Consider the following 22465-nt stretch of genomic DNA (forward strand, 5'->3'; position numbering starts at 1 on the left):
CTCCTAGTAGCCGCAAAGGTCCGCCAACTCTCCCGCTGGGCTGCTTTGTGAACAAACATTTTGTTTCTCAATCACACGACAATTTTTATTTTGATGATTTATTTTTTATACTAATTTTAAATTATCCAAATAACTTCATACTCAAAACCTTGCCACTGTTATTTCACAGATAGGAACTCAGGTCACATGAATTCAGATCATAATGTAGGAGCTTGAATTAAACTGCAAAATACAAGAAATGCTGGCAATAAATAAAATATCTTTATTAGGATTATTTAATAGTTAAAATCTGCATGTTTCCTTAGATAAAGTAGTTTATAACAGATAAAAAATTACAAAAGGCAAGCTCTTAATGATTCATTTGAATTAACTATAAAATCAAAATACTGCTAGTAATTTAATATCTTCTAAAGTAACACAAAATATATTCAATATGTAATACAAACCTCAATAATCCAAATCTCCTAATAAGCAATTATTTACAAACTCTGAACTGAGAGAAAACAGTTTAGCCAGACAAAGAAATGAAATGATGTTCTTAGTAACTTCATCCTAAGCAATCTAAGCTTTTGAGTAGAAATATTCTTTCAATACAATGCTAATTATATTAACCTTAATTTACATTTAGTTGGTGTGAATTTACCCATCCTAAACACCTCTGTGCCTGGAAAACACAGCTTTTAAAAGCGCTTAAGATATCTAAGACAGTTTAACAATTCAGTCTGGCATCCCCAAACCACTACCTTAAAGGTACAGAATTTAACTAAGGGTACAGAATTTAACAATATCCCTATTTTTGTTGAACTTTTCCTGTCTAAACTGTATGGTTTTCGTCAGTTGTCCGTATGCCAATGTCATACACCAGTAAGCAAAGCAAGCAACATTACTTTTTTAAATAACATCTTTAATTAAAGTTTTTGCAAGGTAAAATATTAAACTTAAAATAGGTCTTAGTACATCAAAATACTAAGCTCTTTAATTGTATTCCAAGATGGTCTTTAAAACCTAACAACCCATATATCACAGAAGAGCAACCTTGATCTGCAAGTGTACAGAATGAATTTTACAAACATAATAAATATATTTACGCCCTTACACATAACAGTATGTACAACAGCAGTCGACAATAGTAGCTCCGAAAAGCTAGGGATTAACCCTCCCCGACCCAATGCATACCGGACTGATTTAAGGAAGCTTGGCTGAAGGAGTAATTGTTGATTCAATGTTGTAATGTTTTGTTCTCTCCTCAAAAAGGAAGCTTTTGTTCCTCAAAATAAGCAAAAAAAAAAAAAAAAAAAAAAAAAAAAGACAGAAAAAAAAAGACACTTTCTTCCTTAAATCATGCATGCAGAAAAGATGACAAAGAAAAGACAAAGGCAGGTTTCCAGGAGGAAGACTACAAACCAGAATCATTTCCATAGGAATAACAGATCAAAATCCAAGCCTAACAGTAAACACATGAGAAAACACACAAAACAACCATTTTTAAAACAAAAAGTCAGTATCTGCTACAGCTGATTCAAACAGGTAGGCAGGAAACAAGAAACGAAAATGTACAAAGATCAATGAAATAGCACATTGCACAAAAGCTCAGTTCAAGATGAAGTAATCTGAGAAAATAACTTTCTCAAGTAGAAGAAAACGCTATTATAAAGGGGTTGCTAAGAGGAGATATGTCTGTTTTCTTATACAAGGAATACTTACCCTCTAATATGGTGACATTATTGCTATAAGATAATAAAAAAACATTCTCAGAGGGAGACAACTCTGCATTCGTCCATACAAGCCACCAAAAGAAAACTCCTGGATTTTCAATACAAAGAAAGCCTCTCTATAAAAACTAGTATATTTTACACTGTTTTCTAAAGCCAGAATCTGTTAGGTTTATCCAGAACACATTTCAATCACTGTCCACACGTGACTTAAAAGGCAACAGTGTAAATGTGATGCGGAGTCAACAGAAATGTGCACACTTCAAACATCAAGTTCCAGTCCTATCACGTTTGCCTGACAGACCGCAGGTGACCAAGCTGTGTCCGTGCTCTCAGGCATTCCAGAGTCTGAGAGCGCAAACGACACCAGGCAAGAGGTCAGACACTGGAAGGCACACATCTCCACTTCTGTCATTCTGTGTACATTTACCTTAGCACTACTGGTATCATGTTATGTAACAGGTGCAATCACTACTGATACAAATCTAAACAGATCACCTTCTGAAAACACTGCCTACTTCAGGATTCCCAAGTCTGAACTATATCCACTTTTTGGATAAACACGCTACTTAAAATTCTGCAAGTGGGACTCCCTTGCCTTTCCAAAGGAATGACATTTTAATAGAACTTAATGACATCATCTGTTAAATGTAATAGCAAAACATGATTAAGAAGTCAAAGCAAGTGACATTTACATAGCAAAAGCTAGTGTAATAAAAAAAACACAACATGCTACTTGATTTAAAAAGGAACACAATATAACAGCATATAAGAGCACAACCTGGTGTGCAGGGTTGTTTGAACCAGCTTTCAGAATTTTTCACATATAAAAGCATTTCTCCAGGAGGTCACCATTAATAGGCAATACATAGGTACAGATACAAATGGTTACTTCCTGCTTCAAAACAACCCCGTGTGTTACTCTGAAAGAAGTGGTTGTTCATGTTTGAAAAAACAAGCCGGTGTACAACGCTAACCTTCAATGTTTGACTACACAGAGAACCCAGGGTCATGTGCTGAATTATCATAAAGTCATCCGAATTTCAGTAACAGAACAGCTCCTGGGGAGCCCAAGTTTCACTGAAGCAACACTGCTGCACTGCCATAGGTAGTTCAGTCCCTGTTCACTCAATAAACACAAATCTTCTAGAAACTAAACTGAGGGACAACTGAGAATAGAACTCATGGGATTTTACTCCCTCTGTACTCCAAGTGTTATAATTAAACAGAACTGCATGTACTTTGAGAACAGAGAATAAAGAAACTTTCCCCAAAAGGCTGTATTAATAATAGAACAAGAAACTGTATTACCAGTTATGGGATAAAGCAAAATCTAACTACTATCATGTTAAGACACCACCACTCATACCGAATTCCACAACATAAACTGGTTTAGTGGGGTGATAAGTGGGGAAGGAGAATCAATTGCATTAAGAAATTTAAAAATATGTGCTTTAAAGAAGCACTATATATATATAAATATATATATAACTCACAGTTTTTCTTTTGTAATATACTTTAGTTCATCTGTTACTTCTGGAACTACATAAAGTCAAATTAAAGGAAGACAAAAATGGAAGACAAAAGAACCAACAGGCAAGTTAACTTGAATCAAATGTTGTTAGTCACTAGGAGAGAAGGTGAGTGAGCATTCCTGCAGTTCCCAGGAAGCTGACCCACTGTAGCGCCAAACTGTTGAGAGCCCCTTACAGGAACGAACCAGAGCTACACATTCTCATCACATACAGCGAGTATCTAGAGTTTTTAATATACAAGTCAAATCTCTATACTTTCTTTCCAATGTGCAAACTGGAGCCCAAGTCTAGATCATCAATGGCCTGGAAGGGCTACCCAATGAAAGAGAGGTAAATTTGTATTTAGTGGCCCACCTCCCTTTACCCCCTCCACCCCCAAGCATTCCCCTCAAATTACAAAGTGTTTTAAAAAATTTGTTCAATTAAAATAATTTCTAAAATTCTTTACTAGTAAACACAAGAAACTTTTATAATTACTAAATTGTTTAATAAAAATCCAGTCCTCACCACCTGCCCTTATGCTTCTTAGACCAATGTACAGAATGCCATCTCAATGTTACATAAAAACTAAATGAACAGCTAAGCACACACTGTAGCCCAACAAGAAAAACCTTCACATATCAAGCGTACTGTACAATTTCAGCTCGGTGGTACCTTTGTGAATAAACATATTCCTGAGGAGCCAATTTGGAGTCTCTTAAAGTATGTGACTGAGTACAGTTTTTCTATGGAAATCAAGCTGTCACTTTAATTCTACTCAACGCAGGTAAGACCCAAGTCTTAAGTTACATTTAACAAGTATGAAAACCTAATTAAAACAAGCATCCATTCCTGGGTCGACTTTGTTTCCAAATTGTGACCACTGATCCTTTCTTTAAATCTAAGGTAGATGTTTCAGACAGCAGGGAGCAAGAGGTATGTATTACTGAGGGAGAGTAACAAGTAAAAATGTTTAAGACCTATTATGAGTTTTAAATCTTCTTACACAGTGAATTAAAATTCAACACCATAATTCTTGCCCTTCTGTAAAAAGCTTCACGCAATTTGTACCAAATATAACCACATACAATAAGCAGTTTCAGTTCAATCTATCAAAAGGGAAATTTCTTCAGATCATTCCAACAAGTATCTTCTGACTGACCCAAACTTGGAGAAAGTAATATAAACAAAGCTTTACATGCTAATTACCAATGGCAGGTTCCTGTATTTAAATCGACAGTTACAGTTTCCTACACAACCCCTCCCCCCACCCAACAACCCCAGGTGCTACAGTTCCATGGCTTGCCAGTTAGTAGTGTCTATGTTGTCAAGGTCTAGCTTTGTTCCAGTAGCTTTGCTTCTACTGCGCTGTTCTGACATGCAGAAGTGAAGTTTTGGTTGATATATGTCCCAAGTTTCAAACCGTCCATTTTAACTTTTTAAGTTTCTTTTGTCTTACTTATAAAAGGAAAGAAGCAACTCTTCACCACTCTGCATCTCCAATTGCTTTGGAAAATATATAATCTCTTCCATTAAGATTCATAATGCCATCTTTGAGATGAAATTTCCATTTATTTTTACTTCTGTGTATCTAAACAAAAATTGAGGAGGCAAAAGATGTAAGAGGAAAACACAACAACAAAACCCCATGGATAATAAAACCACAAGCTTGTCTCATATAATTAATGTATTTGGAAATTGGTCTCTTAATGTTTAGCAAAAAACCTCTAGATTTAAAATTTTCTTGAATTCATTAATACCTCTCAGTAACTCGTATTCACTAAAATAATTACAAGCTATCTGCAAGTAATACAACTAGGGCCTTCTTTCTTTTGGTAAAACAAGCCTACTGTTCTCAAAACCTAGCATGGACCTTTCACCATAAAGCAGAAATAATCACTAGATAGACATTTCTGAGCTCTCAATTCTAAAATCCTATGACCTATACTCTTAGCACAGACACCCTCTGGCATATTTAGGACAAATGGCTGTTCAATGTCTACCTGACTATAATTAGAAGTTTATCTAGACTTTTTACCCTGTCCTCAAACCTGTTTCCTCTACCTTTCACTTACTGATCCTGGAGCTGCCTTTTGATATAAAAATCGTGTTTTATGAATTTCCCTTTCAATCTTTCTGCTCTAGAGTCAAACTTTTGTTAAAATAAAACAGATAGCAATAATGTTAGAAGGAAGAGACTCTCACATTTAGAAATAAGTCCAGAAATTCAAAACTGAAGTTATGTTGAGTAATAAATAATATTTTTATTTACATAAAAGTATAATGTAAAACTTTAAAAGTATCCCTTTCCTGGCCTTAAGCCTTTCATGAACACACTAAAAGCCAACAGAAGGGCTAATGTCCAGTGAAAATTTCTTAACATGAAATGAGCTATAAACAGGTTGAAACGTCACACTAGATACTGTTTTCACTATGCCTTACAGTCCTTCAATTACCTAAACCTGCCATCCTGCTAGCATTTCAATTAAGACATGCTTGTCTGGCAATATAAACGTCATTACTCCTGTGCTTGTCTTAGAATAGACTCACTACTGAAATATAAAGCTTAGGCTTCAAAAAAAAAATCCTAAAACTCAAGTTGGCCCAAATTACATTTATCCTCGTTTTAACTAACCACAGACTAACTCACCTTTATAGTCTGTCAAAGTTCTGACTATACTTTTCATCTTTCTGATTCTTGAAATACAGCTCTGAAAACTATGAAATTAAGCTACATAACCAACCCAAGTCTCTATTAGTTTAAAACATGAGCGTATCTGTGAGCAAGATAAACCAACTTTAATAACATTTAAAACACTATATAGCTTATCAAGGAGAATACTCTCTTACAATAGGAAAATACTTTGAGAAATATCCTGTAGGCAAGTTCTCATTTGGTAATTTGCTATCATGAAATTATGCATTGGGTATTTGGCTACAAGCAGGTCCCTTAAGACTTCCTGCTGTTTTAACCCCATATACCTTTTTCTACAGATAAAAAAAAAAAAATTCCATTTGCAGTACTGTTTGTGGTCAAGGGTAAGTCACAACGTACAAAAGTATATACTATCAGAGTATCAATAATGTGTCTGACCTTAGGTAACTGGCATGCAACTGGCCTGGTTTTACCTTTTACTAAGTAAGATCCATTACATTGGCATTCTATAGATTTGTTTCATGTAAGCACTACTTATCATATTCATTATAACAAAAAATTTAAGATTTCTTTCAGCTAAAAGATACAAATAATCCATGTTCATTATCACAATCCTTGTCCCTAAGTACTTACTCCCTGCTACTCAATAAACATTTCTTTAAAAAAATACATGGTTACAAAGAAAAACTAATGTAATATGTGAAAGTGTTATAAACTTCATGATAGGCAAGAGCTTACTGCTTAATGACTTACTTATAAAAACCAACAAAAAAACTAATACGATGGTTCTCAACCTGTGGGCTGCAACCCCTTTGGGAGTCAAATGATCCTTTCAGAGGAGTTGCCTAAGATCATTTAGAAAACATGATATTTAAGCAATCTCTTAAATCTCATCTGTTTTTTGGTTTTTGGTACTTCTTATTTTTCTGGTCCTCTTAGTAATAAAATATCAATTGGGTCTTTCCAGACTCAAGGGCACTGAAGTGTGTGAAGGTGAAGTTTTCTTTTGAGTTTGTGTCATTGAAAGAAAAGGGGCTGTTTACAAGCTGATGTAGAATGAAAAGAAAAATGATCATCTTGGAGCTGGAGAGATGGCTCAGCGGTGAAGACCACTGGTTTCCCTTCCAGAGGACCCAGGTTCAATTCCCCGCATCCACATGGTAGCTCACATGGTCTTAACTCCAGTTCTAGGGAACCAGACACCCTCACATTCAGGCAAAGCACCAATCTGCATTAACCAAAATTAATTTTTTTATAAAAAGAAAGAAAAATGATCATCTCTCATCATTTTACTCACTACTTACTTTTCAAAGGTAACACTGGAGAGTTCATTTTACTCAGACAGTCTCTGAAACAATCCCAATACTCTCTTTTACACTGTCTATAAAAGTAAAGAAAGCAAGCTGGACAGGGTAGCGTGCACCTCTAATCCCAAGTTGAGGCAGGAGTACAACTGACTACGAAGCCACCCCGAGCTAGCCACCTACATTGTTCCAGGTCATCCTTGATTGTTAATATACTTCACCTCAGAGGTAAAACATAAAATTAAAATATGGACAGTCATCGTCTCCCTAAACCTTTCTCTAAGACTGAGAAGATGGTTTAGAGGAGGACCCTACAACAACAAAAACGTCCACAACTGAAAATGAAGTCCGTACCTTATCATACTGGCATACAACAACATTTTCTGTGTCAAACAGTTCCTGTCCTTCCTCGTCACTCACATCATCTTCACTGTTGAGGGGCTCCTGCAAATAAAAGGAGAATTTACACATAGATCTCATGGATTGCTATAGTGTTTCCTGTAACATATAGTAAGAAGAAGCATGACCTTGATGCTCTTTGAGAACTAAGTGTTATAAGGTGTGTCTGCACACACTGAATGTAGTGCTGTCAATACAGAAGGTTTGTCGATGTTATTTCAGCAAGAAATTGAATAAAAGTTAAGCTACAGCACTCATAAAAATCAAAAGGGATTAAAATGTATTTTTTTCGGGGCTAGAGAGATGGTTTATTTGTTAAAGAGCACTGTCTGCTCGTGCATAAGACCTGGGTTCAATTCCCAGCACCTACATGGCAGCTCATAACCATTTCTAAATCTAATCCTGGGACCAAATGCCCTCTTCTGGAATCCCTAGGTACCAGGCACTCATGTGGTGAACAGACATACATGCAGGCAAAACAGCCATACACATAAAGTAATTTTTAAATTTTTCTTTATGCTTGCCAGGTGGTGGTGGCACACACCTCTAATCCAAGCACTCAGGAGGCAGAGGCAGATGGATCTCTGTGAGTTGTTCGAGGCCAGCCTAGTCTACAGAGAGGGTTCCAGGGAAAGTTCCAAACCTACAGAGAAACCCTGTCTCAAAAATATATAATAATAATAATAATAATAATAATAATAATAATAATAATAATCTTTATTCTTTAATAATTGCACAAGATAAATTCTCATCAATAAATTTTCAGGTACCTAGAAATAAACCCGAGAAAATATGAAGGTTGTGTTGTGAGGTCAAAACAAAGCAAGCCAATAGTAACGTCAGAGAAGCAGAAGAATACAATAAGTTTGTAGTGTGGCCTTAGGACTATACTAAAGACCAAATCAGTACTGTTTGTCATTATGAAGACATTATGTTGGAGATATAATAATTAAGATTTAAATTACTCTTAAATGCAGAGAATGAAATATCTCAGGGCCAAAAATAAAACCAAAGAAAGGGATAAAATAAGGTTGAGCTTCATTCGTGGTATAAGACAAAAATAAGGAAGAAAAAGACAAGTCAAAACAGAGGTAGAAAGGAAAATAAGCAAGAATGATAAAAGCTAGTTGTATTAGGTGTATGCCACTCAAACATAGGTGTGTATGGATATTTAAATAAAAATATCTATGCTAAGTGGGAGGAAATGATAAAACTTTAACCCTTTGGGAATGTACATTTCAGCTGCACCACAGACATTCCTAATGGAATCATGACTGCTATGTAGCTGCAGAGCACTTCATGAACCATACCCAGAAACTATCACTCTACAGTCCCTCCTGTCTCCTGGCAACCACCAATCTGCTGTCTGACTTCATGAACTTGCCTATCCTGGATACATAAATAGAACAATACGAATTGTGGGCTTTGTGCTGCGCTTTCAGGTTGTCAATGTACTCAGTTCTTCATGCTTCTTTACAGTTAAATGCTATTTCACTGTATGGCTATGACATGTTTTACTTGCCATTCAGAAGATACTAACAGACACCCAGATGCTTTTTCTGTCTGAATAGTCAAGGGGTGCTGCCATGAGCACTCATGTATACCTGATTTTAATTCTTCCCTACATGTACTTGAAAGTGAAATTTGGCAAATCCTCACCAACACACACACACACACACACACACACACACACACACACACACACTTTTAAAATTATACCATCCTGTGCTGGAGAGATGGCTCTAGCAATTAAGAATACTGGCTGCTTCTCCAAAAGACCTGAATTCAATTCCAGTACCCACATGGCAGCTCACAACCATCTATAACTTCAGTTTCAAGGGTCTGACACCCTCTTCTCTGGCCTCTGTAGGTACTGCATGCATGTGTTACATGGGAATATATGCAGGCAAAACACCCCTAATTGTGGTTTAGAATTGCATTTCCCTAATGACATGATAATGTCATCTCAAACCTTTCATTCAGGTCATTGGCAGAACTGAATTGCTTAAAGTTTTAAGAATGAGACCTTACTTAGTAAGGGCTCTCATGAGCTGAGGGATAGACAGGTAATGGCAGAGCAAAGTAACAAGCTTTAATAATACCCACAGATGCTGCAAATGGTGGCCCATACGTTTAATCCCAGCACTTGGGAAGCAGAGGCAGCAGGCAGATCTTGGTGAACTATAGACTAGCCTGGTCTATGTACTGAGTTCCATGACAGCCAGAGCTACATAATAAGACTCCACCTTAAAAAAAAAAAAAAAAAAAAGACAACAAAATTCCCCAAACCCCAAATTTAGCCAGGCACAGACAGTGGTGCACAACTTTAATCCTAATGCTTAGGAGACACAGAGTTCCAAGCTGGCCAGGGCTACATAAGACCCTGTCTCAAAAACAACAATAAATTAATAACGACAAAAAAAATACATAAGAGATTCGCATGACCTTTAAAACAAAAAAGTCCAATTTCTTTCATAAAGGTTACTATTAACATGAGAACCAGTGAGAAGCTTGTGAGAAAGAAAAGAAGTTACAGAAGCACTCATGCACATTGATGCAAAACTCTGTCAATGTGATTCTGGCAGTTACACAGAATACAATGTACAGGGCCCTCAGCTTGTCATATCGGGAACTCAAGACTGGTTTGTCAATTAAGATCAATCAATGAAATTCATAAATGACATTCTGAATCAGACATTGTGACTATCAACTGGTTGCAGAAAAGCAGTAAACAATCAAATAAAATACATTTCCTTATAGTTTAAAGAGAAAAAGCAAAGCACTTGGTTAATTACAAAGAAATGAATTCCTTTAGCCCTAAAAAACATCTACAAAAGACAACAAATTACGTAACATTTTACTTAACAAATAACAGACCATTAAAAGAAGCTCCATCTACAAATAAAACAAAAGAATCAACAAAAGCATTTTTACAAAAGGCATCAGTCTGGCTCAATGATGGCAATTAAAAGTTCTATGCACATCTATAACACTGGCAAGCAGGAGGAAATGAAATAGAAGTATCACTTAGAGAAGGACCAAAACTGGAAAAAAGATAAGGATAATGCTAAATATGTACTTCCACATAATAAAAATACAAACAGCAAGTAGATACTGAAAAGAGGCTGAAGCTCCTAAGTATTTGAGGAAGTTCAAACTAAAACTAAATTAAGATACCATTTTTCTGCCAGACTGGAAAAATTCAAGTCTGCCAATATTAGGAAGTGGTAACATGTTGACATCAACAAATTAGACAAAACTGGCAGAACAAACTCAGTACAGTAAGTTGGCAAGTCCATGTTCATGTATATTAGTGAAGAGAAATACATGTATGAGTTCCCAAAAGACACATACAGTATCTAAAATGCTGTAAAGAACTAGCCTGTTCCTCTAGTTCTCAAAAGGATAATCAAATAATGGTACAGTCAACAGTAAAAATAATTACAATTATATGCAACAACCTGGTTGAACCTCAGGATTTTCATTTTAAGACAAATTAACAAAATACAACAAAAATATTGGAGTCATACTATTCATGGACAAGAAAAACTCAAGCAGTATTACCTTTGGAAATATAAACACATACTGAAATACAAAGACAAGTTAATGATTAAGTCTGGCACAGATGCTTTGAAAGCAGAAGGAAGAGGCTGTAACTGGGGAGGGAACACCAAAACACTTAAGTAATAGAAAAAAAATTCACCTAAATGGTGGCTGCCAGGATAGTAATATTTTAAAATACTTTATTCTCTTTCATTCCTCAAATATTTAATAACTATCTTTAACTAAATTATACAGAAAAAAAAAATGTTTAGACCCAAGCAATGGCTCATACCTATAATTCCTGGGAGGCTGAACTAGGGAGATTATTACAAGCTCAAGGTCAATCTGGGCTATATAATGATTTCCACTCTAGGCTACAGTGTGAAACTGTCTCCAAAAAAACCAAAATAATAAACAAATATAAATAACTAAATTGAAATAGAATTTAGTATTAAGATTTAAAAGACAGAAGACTCCATTTTATGCCAAAGCAATTAACCATGAAAACTATGGTGGGCCAAATAATCACCTTGGACAGAGTAACTATCCTGGAAGAATGGAGAAAACGGGGCCATGTTTACAGACATCAAGAAAAAGGTATGAAGACCAATTACTGAGGACCTGGTATGGAACAAAACAAAAAAAGGCCAAAAGACAGCTTTGGCTGGAGCCGTCACATTCAGCTTTTCTCCTCAAATACGGCCATGCCTTTTTAATCACTGAAAACAAAAGATCAATTACATCCTTCTGATCTAAGCCACATTATGAATAACTAGTGCAAGAATTTGGTTTGTACTATCCCTATTAATATATTTCCATTTCATAGTCATACCTTTAAGAAATGCACCTGCCATGGCTGGTCACTGCTAATATTAACCTAACAGGCTCTGTAATCACAGGAGACAAACCTCCAGGAAAACCTATGAGGGACAGGTGATCTAGCTCCTGAGAATGCCTATGATGGTCTGTAATGATGTGGTTAACTGAGGTAGGGAGACCCACACTCAAAGTGGGTAACACCTTTCCCTGGGGTTAGCTGGGTTCAAGCATCCTCCTCTCTCTGCCTCTGAAGACATAGCAGGTCATTTGTCTGTTTAACACAAACACAACAGTAAACGATGAGTGGCTTCTCTTTTCAAGTCTCTTTCCTTTCTACTAGAAACTTACTTCTTCCACCTGCCCATCTTCAGCTCCATCTTTCTCTTTATCTTCCTCTTCATCATCATCATAGTCTTCTTCCTCATCTTCATCTTCCTCAGATGATGTGTCCCCTGTTCCATCAACCTGCAGCACCAATGGAGCCTGCTGCTGAGCAGGCTGGGCCTGTGGCTGCTGCTGGCCAGGGGCAGGTATCTGTGCTTGTGCTGGTGTGGGTGCTGCCACTGTAGTAGGGATGACCTGAGTTTTATTTCCTGCAAATAAGATCTGCTGTGGCTGGATGATGACACCTGTCTGTGGTGAAATCCCTCCAGGAAGTGGGGCTAGGACCTAGGGCAAACAAAACCACCTATTAGGAACTGGTAAGCAGGTTCAAAACAACAGAACCAATTCAGTTTTAAACATGAAAAATGTAAATTGGAATTGGAGGCATAATAATAATGATGATGGTGATAACAACAACAACAACATAGTTCAGAATAAGATTGTCTTGACTACTGTGCACATGTGGACTTGTGGGGAAAGAGTGGGGAACCACACAATAAATTCATACAGCTATAGCAGCAGATGGATCCCTGGGGATGGTTAACATTGCTTTACCTGCTGGATAACAGGAGCTTGTACTCCACCAGGTTGCATCTGTGGTATAACTTGTTGTTGTAGAACAACTGATTGCGGAGGTTGAAAGATATACTGGGCACCGTTGGCTGCTCGAACCACCTGAAGAATCTGGCCTAAGGCAAAAAAAAAGAAAAGAGAGAAAAAAGAAAAATATAGTCCAAATTGCTTTTTCAGCAGCAATACACAAAGAAACAAATTTATATTGTTCTCAAGCCAAAGAACCAAAACCACCAAGTTAGAAGACTGACCATCTTACAAAGGACTATCAACTATACATACATGATAAACTACAACCACTGTTGTTCCCAACTTCCCTCTATGTCCTCCAAAAGTTTTTCCATATTTATTATCTTCATTAGCTTTTTTTTTTTTTAACATGCATTGGTGTTTTACCTGCATGTATGTCTGTATGAGGATATCAGATCCCCTAAAACTGGAGTTTGAGCTGCCATGCGGATGCTGAGAATCGAACCCAGGGACAGAGCCATCTCTCCAGCCCCCTTCATTAGCTTTTTTTTTCTTTTCTTTTCTAACCAATAAAGCGTTAACAACAGACTGTTTAAGAGTGACAAGGATACTAGTGAGATAACACAGCAGTTACGAGCACTAAGTGCTCCTCCAGAGAAGTGGAGCTCCATTCCCAACACCACACGGCAGCTCACTGCCAGCTCTAACACCAGTTCCAGGGAATCTGACAACCTCTTCTGCACTCCCAAGGAACTTCAAGCACATGGTATACAAACAAGCAGGTAAAATAGCTATACATATAAAATTAAAAAATGAAATAAAAAAGACTTAAAGACAGCCTTAATTACTTTTGCTCACATGGTAGGGGTCTGTGTAGTAAACAGTATTAGACATCTCAATGATTGCTTTTAAAATTTAAAGACACAAAGCTATAGTATCTTGTTTATATCTTAAACCAAAGCACAAGGCTTTGCTTCAAGCTTTCAACAAGCAATGAAAATTTGCTAAGCCAATTAGAACTGCTGTAATTTTGACTCAATAACATATACAGAATATGCTCCTTAAGAGTGAAAAACAATGCAAACCAATGTGGTGGTGGCGCACACCTTTAATCCCAGCACTCAGGAGGAAGAGGTAGGTGGATTTCTGTGAGATCAAGGCCAGCCTGGTCTACAAGAGCTAGTTCTAGGACAGGTACCAAAGCTACATAGAAACCCTGTCTCAAAAAAAAAGTGAACAAATGCATGCATCAAGACAAAATCCTAATTGGTTCCTCACAAATTTAGAAAGTAATTAACAAATAAATAAAATAAAAATGATACACATCAGTCCATATAATAGTCTGTGTAAGTCTTCCAAAGATAAGATGAAAAATATGCATTTGACATTAATGCAGAGACAATATGTCTAAGAATACACAATGAATCAGCTCTTCCAGTCCTGTGTAATTTAATTTGGTTATCACAAATTAATTAAAATATTTCATTTAGCTCATTTGGCAAAACAGATGCTTAGTTAAAAAAAAAAAGCCTCAGTAAATAACCATTTCTAAACAATCCCACTTCTTCGGCAGAGTGAACATGATAAATTTTTTTTTTTGAAGCAGGGTTTCAGCTGGGCTCCAACTCACTATGAAATCAAGAATGGCATTGAAGTTCTGATCCCCTACCTCCAACTCCCAACTGCTGGTATCATGTGTGCTACCACATTGGCTACAATTCTCATTTTTTCAACTATACCCTCAACAAAGATTACAGTTCTCTATTTTAGAGCTCTTTTTAACAAAAGCTAAAAACAAGTGTCAGTATTGTCTCCCTTCAGCAACAATAAAACATTAAGAGCTACTTGGTGCTAATTTCAGAACAATATTTAAAATTGCTTCCCTTGTTCTAATTACCTGAATTCGTGAATATCTGTTGAACAGGAGTCACGCCTGCAGGGAGTGCCAAGGTAGCAGCCGTAGCAGCAGCACTCTGGAATAACAAAAACAAAGGGGAAATCGCATCTGCACGTGAACCTAATGAGACCACAGACTTTACAGTGCATGGGAGAACAGACTGAAACGCCACTGAAGCTCCGTGTGGCACACGAAACAACCTACTCAAGTATCACAGGAAATTACAGGTCTGATTGTTTGCTTCCCCTAGGAACTTACTCTAAGCAACCTCACAAGGACGTATACCCGATTCAAGCTGTCACAGCCTCGGCCTAACCGTATGTTTTTTAGAAATGCATGCACTAGCAGTCATGCCGTACCACAGATCAGACCACCATTCCGTGACTGCCATCCTTCCACGTTTTTACATCCAATTTCCTGCTTCAGTAACAATATACTAAAGGTCAACGTCAAACCATTCTTTCTTCATTTTGTACATTTCTACCAGAATCAACATGTCCCCCTACAAAACGATCTAAAGAATTCCTTTGTTTCTTCTGTAACTGGCAATTCTTCTAAGATGCCACATTATCTAAAAATGAACACAATGACACAATAGTCTAGGTAAAATATGTATTAAGCTGAGTGTTTCTTATTCCAAAAGCTTGGAGCCAAAACTATCTCAAACTTTAGCTATTTCCCCCAGATTTAGTGTACGTACACACAAACACACACACACACACACACACACACACACACACACACACACACACACACAAAATCATCTATCCTGGATACGTGAACTCCAAGGTATATGGATGGTATTTTTCCTACATACATTAGAAAATATATATATAATTTCATATTTTAGTAGCCTGTGGGTTTATTCCCTTTTCTGGGAATAGTCTTATATGTAATCCTCTCTAGCCTGTAACTCACTACCCAGACAGACTGGTCTTCAACATGAAGTGAGTTCACTGCCTGTGCCTCCCAAGTACTGGAATCCCAAGTGCATACTAACATGCATAGTCTTGTTTTGTTTTCTTTCTTCAGACATAGTCTTTTTTTATAATTTGCTTTTATTTTATGTGCATTGGTGCTGTTTTTCCTGCAAATATGTCTATGTGAGGGTGTTGGGTCCTCTGGAACTAGAGATATAGACAGTTATGAACCACCATGTGGGTGCTGAGACTTGAACCTGTGTCCTCTGGAAGAGCAGCCAGCGCTCTTAACCACTGAGTCGTCTCTCAAGCCCTTTAGTCTCCTTTTTTTTTTTTTTAGACGGGGTCTCAATGCATAGTCCAGGCTGGCCTCAAAATGATGATTCTCTTGCCTCAATCTCCTGAGAAATGGAATTACAAAAGTGCCCTATGATGGCCCCAGTGAGACTTGAGGTAAAATTACTCCATTTATTTCTTCCAAAGATATCATTTCTCTTGCTTGCCCCAAGAGGTTTCCAATACTCTTTTAGCTTCGTTTTGTACCTGAAGTATTTGTATGCATCTAACCGTAACTACATTTAGGTAGGGTTTCATTCCATTATGCTTACATATTCCTTAAGACATCAACTGCTACATACTCTGTTCAACCTATAAATTTTTAGAAAACTCACATTTGGATTAAGCTTAGGGAAATAAAGGCTGTAGAGAAACTAATGCCAAAGAGATCAAAACGACTCTGCGCAATTCAAAGGCAGGAGAGAAGGCTCAGTGATTAAGGGCACTCATTGCTCTTGCAGAGGACCCAGGTTCTATTTCCAGCACACACCCATGGCAGATTACTACCATCTGTAACTCCAGCTTCAAGGAATCTGCCACCCTCTTTTGGGCTTTATAGGTAGGCACCAGGCATGCATGTGGTTCACAAATACACATGCAGGCAAGCAATCATACACAAAGAATTTTTAAAAAATACAAATAAGTAAAAATAAAAATTGTAATAGCTAGGGCTGGAGAGATGGCTCAGTGGTTAAGAGCACTGCCTGCTCTTCCAAAGGTCCTGAGTTCAATTCCCAGCAACCACATGGTGGCTCACAACCATCTGTAATGAGGTCTGGTGCCCTCTTCTGGCCTGCAGGCATACATGCAAAACAGAATATTGTATACATAATAAATAAATAAATATTTAAAAAAAATTGTAATAGCTAGTATTGTGCAGCACTGTAAATATTGTCTAGGTAGCAAGACTGTACACAAGGAGTCATGTGACTAGCAGCTGACCTGCTTCTTATGGGCTTAAGGGTAGGTAGAAAAGAAGGGATGGATCTGGGAAGAATTCGAGGAGGGGGTAAATATGATTAAAATACATCACATAAAATTCTCAAATGACTAATAAAATTAAATTTAAAAAGAAATAGCTATCTTGAATTGTCCAGAACAGTTAATTTTCAGCAAGTTTATAAATCTTAGCAGTTTAAAAAATATACTCTTAAACTTAACTGATTTCTGAAACAGAACTATGGGTGCTAGCATATGTTTGGCTGATTCCCTACAGTTTTAATAACATATCAACCACAAAGTATTTTGGTATTTTTTAAGAAGAAAATTACATAATTTTATGAACTTTAATGTTTAAGATTAAGCTATTCTGCTCAAATCTTCCATAATCCTGAAATTGTTAAATACAATACACACAAATAATTGCAATTTTAAATTAAATAACTAGAGCCAATGTAAGTGTCATGTTCAAGTCTTACCGTAATACTTGATGCATTCATATGCTGTATCAACTTAGAATCAGGGACAATAACTTGTGGAGCTGTAGCTACAAAGATACAAAGAAAAAAAGACATTTGCAAACAAGGACCCACAAGGGTTACTTCACACTCACAGCAATGTCACAAAACGACAGCGACGTCACTCTTTTCATACTTGTATTTCTACAGTAGAATATTCTCCAACTATTTTCCCTTTTGGAAGTTTTTAAATTTTTCTATGGAAATCAACAGCTGGGATATATTCATTTTATACTGAAAAACGTTAAAATGATAATACCAGGGCAGGCATGGTAGTGTTTGCCTTTAATTCTAACACCCAGTAATCAGGCAAGCAGATCTCTGAGTTCAAGGTCAGCTTGGTCTACACAGTGAGACCTGTCCAAAAACAAACAAACCAAAAACCAAAACCCTATAAAACATCCTTTTACCAACTTGACAACTACACAATCGAGGCATTTTAACTAACTATTTAAAAAATACAAATCAAGGGTGTAAGTGCTTGCTGTCCCAGAGCACGAGCGCTGCAGCAGCACTGCTCCATGCAGCAGGCAGAGCAGAGGGTGATGACCCCATGCACGCACCACGTTCATGGGCACCTGCATCTGCATGTGCACACACATCACACACAATTCAGAAACAATGGCGATGTCAGCTAAAAAGTGCAAATAATTGTTTGATCCCGCAAATTTCAGAGAATACACAGATAATCCCATTATCTTGATACTCTCTGAATGAAAAAAATCAATTTTAATTTATGATGATCTAAAATCCTAGTGCCATGCCTAAAGGCAATAGGAGGAACAATCATCAAAGATGGAAAGGATGAGATTATGTGGTACAGACTTAACATAGGTAAGAGGTGCTGAGGTAGCTCAGTGGGCAAAGGCGCTCACTGCCAAGCCTAAAGACCAGAACTCCATCCTTAGAACTCACATGGTAGGAGAGAACAGACTGCTGCAAGCGGTCTTGACTTCAACATGTGTACCATGGTCTATCACTCCTCCACAAACACTAACTAAGTAAAACTTAAATTAAAAAAAGATATTCAAAATCTCTTAGCTATAAACAATATAGACTTTTCTACTACATATCACTACTTGTTTTGTATTTCGCAGATGAGATGAAACAAATGAGTCACCAAACAGTTACCACCTTAAGCCAAGCTTTCATGTATCATGTTTCCTTTCCCAGTCAAGATTCATCTAACTACAATATTGAGGAAATTTTGTAACTGGATAGATTTTGTCATATTTAAAACAAAAAGTTTTGTATGATGGGTCAAATGCTTTCTTTTTCCCTGGGTTTTTCAAGATAGTTCTTCAATGTAGGCCAGGCTGTCCTGGAACTTCTATACTATAGACTAGGCTGGCCTTGAACTCAGCCTCTGCCTCCCAAGTGAGGGGATTAAAGGCGTGCACCACCACAACCTGGCTTGGTTCTTTCCAGGGCTCAGATTTTTCTTCAACTGTGAAATATAGCTAATAGCTATTCTACAACATCCCAGTAAAAGATTAACAAACAGAACCTATAAAATGATTTGTATATTGTAAAAACCTATAAAGTCTATAAATGAGTTTTTTCTTTAAACCAAGCATTAAAATTATGCTAAATTTCATATTCATTTTCTACTTAAGCAACAAAATTTCTCTAATATACATGGATAAAAAAATAAAACAAACATATCTTTGAAAGAACATGTTTTATAAAGAAACCATATATATACCTTATATAACATAATGAAACCCTTCAGAAATAAGCTTCTACAGATCAGGATCCCCATTTTTTTTTCCTTAAACAAATACTTTCAATCACAAACTCAGCCAAAAGAGAGGAATAGAACAATCAGTGTAATTTCCCCCAACCAAGTATTTATTTAAAAGCATGAAACAAGAAACCCAAGAGTCAAAAGAATACTTCCCAAAGACAAGTGTAGTTTGTAAGACATGACAGGGACCAATCTAGCTCTCTCACCTTGCTGTGATGCAGGAATAAGGACCTGTTGGGTCTGTGCTTGCTGAGGTACCGTTTGCTGAGGTTGCGCTTGCTGGTGGTGGTGGTGGTGGTGATGCTGCTGCTGTTGGGGTTGATGTTGCTGCTGAACTTGCAACAAAAGCTGCTGCTCTTCTGAATGAAATCCATCTACTGCCCTAGACTGCATTAATTTATTCTCCCACAACTAAGACAAAGAACAGTAAAGTCTTCTCAGTGAGTCAAAGAAAACTCTTGACATATGGGCAAAACATTTATTAGGTGTTTATAACTTTATTCCATTTTAAGAAATGATACAATCATAAAAAAATAGCCTGCAATTCTTATACAAGTTTTATATAAGGAAAATAAACCTTTATCAAATTTCATCTTTAATAACGAAGAACATTCCAAGAAATGTTAATTGGCAGGAGTTGCTTAACCAAGAGCCAATACCTTAAAAAATCACAGTTTCTCTTTTCATTTCAAAACACTGATTAAATTACTTTTATAGAACTTTGCTCAATATTTATTTTCTATCTCATCAGGTGGTGGTGGGACACACCTCTAATCCCAGCACTTAGGAGGCAGAGACAGAGCTCTGAGTTCCAGGCCAGCCTGGTCTACAGAGCCGAGTTCCAGGACTGCAGGACTACACAGAGAAACCCTGTCTCAAAAAAAAAAAAAAAGCAAAAACAAACACCCCAAATTTTCTATCTCTTAGATAGCAGTCAACAGAACAAATATTCATCTCTCCTTCAGCAGAATGAAAAGTAGAGGCATTCTAAATTAAGATAGACAACTTCCATTTGTCTAATCTTATAAGAAAAAGAAATTGAGGCCTCAATGGTCACTCTACACCTCTTGAAATTTCCTTCCTAGCAATATGCCAAAGATTGACAATCACTTCCTGCTTAGTCATTTCTATAGGCAGAACATATATAACCTAAAAATTCAAATTCTGCAACATTCCACAATCTGTGCTGACTGCTACTAACATGTACAGTCTACTAACACGACACCACCAGTCGAAAATTCCACCTGATAAAATTTTACTCTAAGCATAAAATTTAAAATAGTGTGTGAAATTAGTTTCTAGTAATGTATATAAGGTATATATAAAACGTAAGTGAACTTTACTGCATATTATATGCAAGTATTTCAAAATCTGAAAAAAATGTGAAAAGAAAATATTGCTGGGTAGGTGACACCTTTCAGATTAGGGATACCCAATCTGTATCTCCTCATTTCACTGCAGGGTAAATTCTATAATGGGAGGAGGAGGGAAAGTTGCCCAAGAAAGAAGAAATGAAAACATTTCCAACTATTTCATTAACATATTTGCTTTCTGTTATGCTTAATGTTTAATTTAGAGCCTTACTCCCAAATGAGCCTTTAAAATGCAAATGAAACAATTTGGTCATTTTCACACTTGCACGTCTACACATACTGCTTTTAACGCCAGGAACTGCTCTTGGGATACTGCTAATTCACAGGCTTCTCCAAGATCCTCTCAGATGACTACATGCTAGTGACAATTCCAGCATCCTTCCAATAGTGTACTGAAAGAATGAAGTAAAGTCAGATTTACAGTAAAACTATTTCTCTAGGAAGCCCAATACTTAAATACTTAAAAAGATACTAAACTCTATTCATAGCTATCAGAGTTAAAGCCAGTGACCACTGAATACTAGCTGCTATTATTACTGTAGTAGTGGTTTTAAATATGTAACAGCATTACATCACAAGTTGGGGAACCAGTTAATCCTGGTTTGTCTACTAATATGACTCAATCATGTAACATTCTTAGACACTTTCCTCACCTAAAATTAAAGGAAAATTGATTTACATTACTCCTAAACTTCTAGCCAGTAATAGAGGCTTCTACAAAGCCCACACTAAAAACAACTGGTTTCTTCCTGTAGCAACAAAGTACTACTTCCTAAGGGTCCAAATTGTGTCTGGCTGATCTCCGCAAAGTGGGCTAAAAGCAGGTCAAAACAGGTACCTGGATGACAAGTAAGACATGAGTATATTATATAAGTTTCTCAGATATACTAGTCACCTGAACCTCCTGTCTTCCTCTTTTTCAAACTCAAAACCTGGTTTCATGAGTCAAAATCAAGGTGAAGGGATTGTTGAGATGGTTGGGGGGGTGGTTAAGGCACCTGTCACCAAATTGATAATGGGTTTGATTTCTGAGACCCACACGGTAGACAAGAAAATCAACTCCCACAAGTTATCCTCTGACTTCCACATGTACATGGTGGTTCATATCAATACATATATGTGCATGCATAATTTTTTTCTAAAAAAATTAAAATGTGAAGTAAAAGAGCAATTGATGTTTAAGAAAATGGTTTTTAAGGTTTTTAAGCCAGGTGTAGAGGCAGATGCCTTCGAGGCCAGCCTGGTCTACATAGTAAGTTCCAGGACAGCTAGAGCTACATAGTGAGATCCTGCCTCGAGGGGAAAAAAGGTTCTCTGCACCACAATTTTCTAATTGAGATGAGGACGAGGATCCAACCTAGTTCTTTTTATTTTTAATTTAATTTTTTTTTTATTTTACATACCAGCCCCAGTTCTCCACCTCCCCATTCTCCCACTCTACTACCTCTCCCTATCCCACCTCCCATCCACTCCTCAGAGGGGGAGTCCAACCTAGTTCTTAAAGAACATGTTCTAACACTGACTGGTCCCAAACCCCAACCTATCATACTTTAAAAAAAAAATTATCTTACTACTTGTACGTGAATTATATTGTGTGAATAGATGTCACATGCTTACGGCTGCTCTCCCTATCCAAAAGAAGGCTGGATCCCTTGGAACTGGAGTTACAAGAGGTTTGGAGGTACCTGAAGTGGGGTCTAGGAACAGAACTCTGACTCATTGTTCTAGCCTCCCCCTCACACTTTTCTAAATTCATGTTTCATTTTTATTACTATCAATTGGTCTACCCACTGGAATGAGAGCACATCATTCCAATGAAGCCTCTAATAAACAGAAATATTGACTACATGTAATATGCAGT

At 36.9% G+C, this 22465-nt stretch overlaps 1 protein-coding gene and 1 non-coding gene across 2 annotated transcripts in view; both read right to left on the bottom strand.

Annotated features, from left to right (window-relative positions):
* Positions 1-246: 246 nt before the first annotated feature.
* Gtf2a1 (general transcription factor IIA subunit 1) overlaps positions 247-22465 on the bottom strand; it is a 33696-nt gene continuing 11477 nt past the window's right edge. Inside the window, exons 3-9 of the mRNA XM_005343419.2 lie at positions 19438-19642; positions 17446-17513; positions 14772-14847; positions 12887-13020; positions 12296-12616; positions 7541-7630; positions 247-4817 (exon numbers count right to left, since the gene is read on the bottom strand). Coding sequence (XP_005343476.1) covers positions 4710-4817; positions 7541-7630; positions 12296-12616; positions 12887-13020; positions 14772-14847; positions 17446-17513; positions 19438-19642 — 1002 coding nt within the window. The 3' untranslated portion in view covers positions 247-4709. The remainder of the gene's footprint in view (positions 4818-7540; positions 7631-12295; positions 12617-12886; positions 13021-14771; positions 14848-17445; positions 17514-19437; positions 19643-22465) is intronic.
* LOC113456974 lies at positions 18134-18276 on the bottom strand. Its single transcript, XR_003377654.1, has one exon. It is a non-coding gene; the product is annotated as a small nucleolar RNA SNORA79 (small nucleolar RNA).

The sequence above is a fragment of the Microtus ochrogaster genome, chromosome 1 (genome assembly GCF_000317375.1).
Source record: "Microtus ochrogaster isolate Prairie Vole_2 chromosome 1, MicOch1.0, whole genome shotgun sequence".
NCBI classification, from domain to species: domain Eukaryota; kingdom Metazoa; phylum Chordata; class Mammalia; order Rodentia; family Cricetidae; genus Microtus; species Microtus ochrogaster.